The sequence below is a fragment of the Sphaeroforma arctica genome (genome assembly GCF_001186125.1).
Source record: "Sphaeroforma arctica JP610 unplaced genomic scaffold supercont1.107, whole genome shotgun sequence".
NCBI classification, from domain to species: Eukaryota; class Ichthyosporea; order Ichthyophonida; genus Sphaeroforma; species Sphaeroforma arctica.
Genome location: NW_014040451.1, coordinates 1,013 through 7,150, shown reverse-complemented (window position 1 = coordinate 7,150; position 6,138 = coordinate 1,013). Strand labels below are relative to the sequence as shown.

The following is a 6,138-nucleotide window of genomic DNA, read 5'->3' as shown; positions in this document are numbered from 1 at the left end:
AACGTGGACCAAAATCGAAGTTACACTTTTTAAAAAACCAAGGGGCGCGCTTTACCTAAAAGAAACAAGGGTACGAAACCCAAAATTAAAAATTAACGTAAAAGAAAACGAACAGTCGAACCCCCCCCCCAACAACAACCAAAAATAAATTGGAAATCTGGACCCAAACGTGAACCAAAATTGAGGTTGCAGTTTAACCACGGGGCGCGCTTTCGCAAAACAAATAAGGGTACGAAAACCCAAAAATAAAAGTTTACATTTCGCCCTCTCTTCTGAGCTTTTAGTTTCCCACCGACGTCAGCAGTGTTTTATTTTATTCGCATATTTATAATTATATGGGTACGTAGGCCTCTATTGGATGTTCTGGAATAGGGTTTTATGGTTTGACCGATTCAGCAGGAACATAATTTACAAATACGATCAGTCGACCACACTTAAATACAAGCGACAAAAAGCTCTGAGAAGTCTAATTAAGCATTATGAAGACTACAGCGACAACCCTGTTTACTTTGGCACTTGCCACTGTCACCATAGGTGTCCCACTTGCTACTAATCCTTACGCCCCAGTAACAGGACAGTGCGAGGCAAATGCCGAATCTGCAGTCACCACGGTGAACATTACAGACCTGCTCGAACAGGAGTCAGAGTGGCTGGTCGGTAGAAAAAATGTTACAGACACAGCTTGGGAGGCATACATTACAAATCTGGGATTAGTTGATCTGGATACTGCTGCTGTAGCAGGAGGTGCACCACGAATTGCGCTTGCCGCCTCGGGTGGAGGACTTCGCGCAATGCTTTCTGGAGCTGGAGTTTTTACTGCGTTTGATGCTCAGGTTCCTGCCAGCATTGAGACCAAAACCGGCGGCATTCTTCAAATGTCCACTTACATGGGCGGTCTTAGCGGCGGTAGCTGGCTAGTGTCATCATTACTTGCTAATGAGATGCCCCCGGTAAATGAATGGGCTAAGACATATATAAATATAAATACCACAGTATTTTATCCGGGAACGAATGACATAGAGGCAGTCGCAAACTACAAAAGATTTTTCACTCAGATAAACGCAAAGGAAGCTGCGGGATTCGATACCAATCTTGTTGACCTTTGGGCGAAGGGTATGGCGTACCAGATACTCAACAAAATACCAAGTTATGGCAATGACATGTTGTTGTCTGACTTTCAGACAGAGGGCCCATTTTCAAGTTTTGAAGCACCTTTTCCTATTCTAGTTGCTGCATCTTTCCGACCGGGCAACAGCGCCTTCGATTATGGAGATGTATTCGATTGGAATCCGTACCACGCTGGTTCTTACTCTCCGAATATCAGCGCATTCATTGAGCTCTCTATTGTGGGCACAAGCTACAACAACGAAGAATTGGCAAGCAACGATGGTTGCGTGACCCGGTTCGATAATCTCCAATACACATTCGCAACATCATCGGCAGCTTTCGCGCTTCCCGATTTATCAAGAACTAAAACCGCTGTCATCAATCAGGTGTTGCCTGATATTTTGAATCTTACCGTAACCCCCGAGGGTGCTGAGAACTTCACTGTGACCAGAATGCCAAGCTTTATCACTGACATGGAAGGTCCTAAACCGTACTTCTCCGAACTGCCCGATTTCTATCTGGGAGATGGTGGTCTAGCTTCATCAGGTAACCTTCCCCTGTTCTCATTATTGGTACCAGCTCGTGGTGTCGATGTGGCTTTTGCTTTAGACAACAGTAATGATAATGGCGGGTATCCTAACGGAAACGCACTACTCAATAGCCAGTTGTACAGTCAGAAAGCCGGAGTTCCTTTCCCGGAAATTCCCACTGAAGCTGAATTCACATCTGATACCAGCCTTGTAAAACAGGTGTCCTTTTTCGGCTGCGACGAACCCGAAGTGCCTACTATTGTATACGTGCCTAACCACGAAGTTGTGTATCCTACAAACACTAGTACGTTCCAATTCAATTACACCGAGACCGAAATTGACGGTTTCCTGGCAAATGGACCGGCGATGATGTCGGCCGATCCCGGATTTGAAGACCTGCCCACGTGTATCGGTTGCCTTTTGACTTCGTTTGCTGGTCACACATCTGTACAGTGCGACGATTGCCTGACTAAGTACTGCTGGAGGGGCGCACAAGCCTAGAAATCCTGAATATACATGCATATACCATAACCATATTTCATTTGTTATAATTAAAAACTAAATATTTGCACTACATACAGGGTTTACGAGGAAAAACTAGCGACGATTTGAACTGCTCACGAGTCAACTGTAAAATGGTATCAGAATCGCAAGCAACATTTTTTCAAATTCGAAATCAATATCGCAAGAACAGAAGCAGATCTTCCTGTGCTATCCACAGCACACAGGAGTACACTATACTACCATAATACTCTAGAATTAATGAAAATGGCAGGTTTAGGCAAAAGCGAATTTATAGAGGTCCAATAATAATAGTCTGCATGTTGTAAGTAGCAGCGATTCTATAGAGGACAGATCATAGCCTGTATTTCTAACATGCTAGTGGTTTGCGGAATGATTCAATGAAGCTCGCCATTCTAGCTATCTACCCTAGAATCTTTATCTTAACAAGCCAATGCGGAGCCGTTCTCTATCTTGTCGAAAGAAACACATATACCCCATAACATAAATAGTACGTGACCATAATCTTTATCTTAACAAGCCACAATGCGGAGCCGTTCTCTATCTTGTCGAAAGAAACACTTATACCCCATAACATAGAATAGTACGTGACCATAATCTTTATTTTTCGTACTAAACTTGTTAACAACAATTCGCATCACCGCCTATTCAACGGCTCTCAGTGCAGAACACGAAGGACTGCATAGCACTTCCTAACTCATAATCATGAAACCACAATTAGTCTGGAGTACACTGAAATGAAGCACCTCCTTGAACTCCTTAGTAATTGTTAGGTCCTTTGAATAGAGCATCATCTCCAGTTCCCCAGGGGAAAGCCTTGACGCGCTTTCTCATGTGATCGTACTGAACGAAGTCATCCTCGCTGCGATGAAGGTAGCAAGGAGAGAAACACAAATTTAATAGAAAGCAAAAAAGGTACTAGTGATCCATCAGCACAAGAGTACTACGACGAACTTTTGGCAAACCACACACCTGCTACAACAATGTCAGCAAAGGCATTTGAGATCGCAAAGGTAAAATCATAGAATAGTATAAACCGTCTCAATGCTAGTCGAAAAGGAACCTTTACACACACCAAGAATACTTATAAACTGCAACGGTTCTGCGCATGAAGCTATAACCAAAAGCACACCCAGCTAGAATAATTTCACAGCCAGGAAATATCACAAACAAATACATCCGTACATACACAATACACGTTTTGTCGATGCACAAGCTTGTCAAACAAAAATCACATACCTTTTAAAGTGTTGATGGTCCATGACAAACAAGGTGTAGAAAGCAATTGCGAACACCCCGGGAATGGCAACAAATAATGAGATCTTCTTCCATGTGTCAGTGGTTTCTATAATGAGAGAAAAGAAGAGAAGAGAAGTCAAGTTTGGAAAGGGCTCACTTCATGTTGTAGCCTGCAACAAATAGGTTGATATATAACCTAATTCACGTGCATAACAATGAATCGACGAGGAATTTTCTCGAAAAAGAGTCTGGTACTTAGACGTAGGCTTCAAGCAACAAAATATGATACACGAGAGTAGTTAGCATAGCCGAGTGCTCATATAGGGTTGACGTCATCTTCATATCATGGGAAAACCTTATTCATCAATGCGACATGTCGTCATTCAGGTTCAATCGTGAGATTTTCACTTTCGAACAGGAGCGAGAGTGACGTCAACATTGAATACAACAATGTGTTTCCCAAACCAACTGCTTGGAAATACAATTAACTCAAATGTACATTCAGTTGCACCCAAGACACTGTAATTGATGAGCAGAAGTAATCATAATCTACACTGATTCTCAGCAAATCATGACATAAGGACCCGTGCACGTTGACAAATCTGAGGAATATAGCAAGGAATCCTTTTCATGCAGTTTAACGGATGGACACAGTATTTGATGCGTACATATAGAATCTTGATCTAAATATATAAATAGATATAATTCTTCATAATTACATACAAACATATTGACACTTTATACATTAAAGCGATACAGGCGTATAGATAGATGAGCTACAATATGATGCATACTAAGTATATAAAAAAAATTTCAAGAATGGAGATCATCAACCATTAAAAACATACACACGTATACATGCAAGCACCATACATCCAAATACATTCTTGTATATAGTCAGCAATCAAGGACATAGAAACATACAAATACATAATTGTCAGTAGCGTACATTTAATTCGGTACTATACGTTCTTACACAACCATACATACACATACACTTGTACACAATACATATACACATATATATAGATACATATACATATATATATATTGTTAGACTAAAGCACGCAAAAATCCCTATCTCACGATAAATGACATCAATTTTCATACACACGTATGCGTGCGTACACATAAAATACAAATACAAACACACAGATAAATGCACATGTGTATAGGGATATGTAAGAAGTTGGAAACTAATATGAATACATGATATAAACGGACAGATCCGGATGATAGCTATTTCACGCAGACATATGTAAACGTACACACACAAACACACACGTACATAAGTATACATTCCAAGTATAACCTTACACGCGTACAAGGAATATTATACAGCACTGGTTGTGAAGTATGTAATGGTACACTCGTGTATGTACGAAAATGTGAACAATATTCGATAGGCAAAGGTACTATATACGTTACGTTGCTTTTCAATCGCGCACATAGACTGGCATGCACAATGCACGATATATATATATATATATATATATATGAATATTAATATATATACACGCACATCTATACTTGCATACATTCCACACACACACACACACGTATACATACATATATAATCCCCAAATACATTCATATTTCAACATACATATGAGAGTTTATATTTGAAATAATATATATGACATACTCGACGGTGAGCATTGTTCGTATAAATACAAGTATGCTATCAAGTGCAACAAAAGGAACATGTCACAGATAAGATGCTATATTATTATATTATAACAGTTGTACGCTCAGAGGTGACAGTTGCAAAGCCATTGGTAAAGGATGCTTGAATGACCTTTAGAGGCTCTGTCAACTGTCAACCCGCACTAATAGCATACACGAAGTACACAAGGCATATTTATCACCCCAGTGTCGCCTAATTAATTCCTGTACATTTCCAATACAGCCACATTATACAGAAGAAAACATTCAAATACTACTGATACAGAATTAAACTGAATGAATATTTCACATTCCACTATACAACCCATATAACCTTATTTATAACATCCACACAACATTTAATATTCCTCTACGTACCACTGGCGTGATGGATAGACTCGGCGTTGTGCTTGGCATTCTCAGCCATGGCCTTGGCTCTCGCCTGGTTCATTGTTGAGGCATCTTTGCCCAACATGGCAGAAAACTCCGGGGCATAAATGGGTTTAGCTACTGAGCTTGCATTCCGCGCTTGTGTGCGTGCGATTAGGGGCGCTCTTGCGCGGAATGCCATTAGAGCTTGCATGGTATATAGTTAGAAAGATAGAATGTAGATATGGGTGTGTACGCGTACGCTATCAAACAAATAAGAATATTCACAAAAGTGTATATGATATAGCCTCAGGATTTGATTTTTCAACGTAGGGTGGGCGGTAGTACTATTTCCCCAGCAATGTGTGGAACTATATTGGAAAGAGAATAAGCATCCGCGAGCTCTCTGGCCTCCCAGGCTCCCCCTAAAGTCCTACAGTCCACACATACAGGTCTCGAACTTTCGACCGTCGTTGGATGGTGGAAGAAAAGCAATATGACAATAAATAGTATAATTCTAAAAAAAATTAAATAAATAAAAAAATGAACTCTATACATTTTAGGGTATGAGATGCTGTTTGTACCGTATCAGAAAATATTCTCAAAACGGGACGTTTCTGGAAGAGGGATTTCAGGCAGAGGGTTTTAATTTTTTGTTACAATTGGCCCTAAAACACCAAATCTAGGTGTAATTCGAAAATATGAG

The 6,138-nt window shown here is 40.3% G+C and overlaps 2 protein-coding genes across 3 annotated transcripts; one reads left to right on the top strand and one right to left on the bottom strand.

Annotated features, from left to right (window-relative positions):
* The first annotated feature begins 454 nt into the window (after window positions 1-454).
* SARC_02400 lies at window positions 455-2,524 on the top strand. Of its 2 annotated transcripts, XM_014303828.1 has the most exons (2): window positions 455-1,653; window positions 2,219-2,524. In XM_014303828.1, exons 1-2 carry the CDS (start codon window positions 480-482, stop codon window positions 2,236-2,238), a joined length of 1,194 nt encoding a protein of 397 aa, XP_014159303.1. In that variant the 5' UTR covers window positions 455-479; the 3' UTR covers window positions 2,239-2,524. The 2 variants fall into 2 exon arrangements, with proteins under 2 accessions (XP_014159303.1, XP_014159302.1); XM_014303827.1 differs by lacking the exon at window positions 2,219-2,524 and having other exon boundaries at window positions 455-2,211.
* A 158-nt stretch (window positions 2,525-2,682) lies between these two features.
* SARC_02399 (hypothetical protein) lies at window positions 2,683-5,846 on the bottom strand. The gene is made up of 3 exons (XM_014303826.1): window positions 5,442-5,846; window positions 3,399-3,504; window positions 2,683-3,021 (listed from the first exon to the last, which is right to left on the bottom strand). Exons 1-3 carry the CDS (start codon window positions 5,644-5,646, stop codon window positions 2,919-2,921), a joined length of 414 nt encoding a protein of 137 aa, XP_014159301.1. The 5' UTR covers window positions 5,647-5,846; the 3' UTR covers window positions 2,683-2,918.
* Between the last annotated feature and the right edge of the window lie 292 nt (window positions 5,847-6,138).

Coding starts and splice junctions, on each gene's coding strand:
- SARC_02400 (XM_014303827.1), top strand. CDS start 480: ATGAAGACTACAGCGACAACCCTGTTTACTTTGGCACTTGCCACTGTC.
- SARC_02399 (XM_014303826.1), bottom strand. CDS start 5,646: ATGCAAGCTCTAATGGCATTCCGCGCAAGAGCGCCCCTAATCGCACGC. Junction 3,505..5,441: donor GTCTATCCATCACGCCAGTG/GTACGTAGAGGA, acceptor CTCTCATTATAG/AAACCACTGACACATGGAAG. Junction 3,022..3,398: donor GACCATCAACACTTTAAAAG/GTATGTGATTTT, acceptor CCTTCATCGCAG/CGAGGATGACTTCGTTCAGT.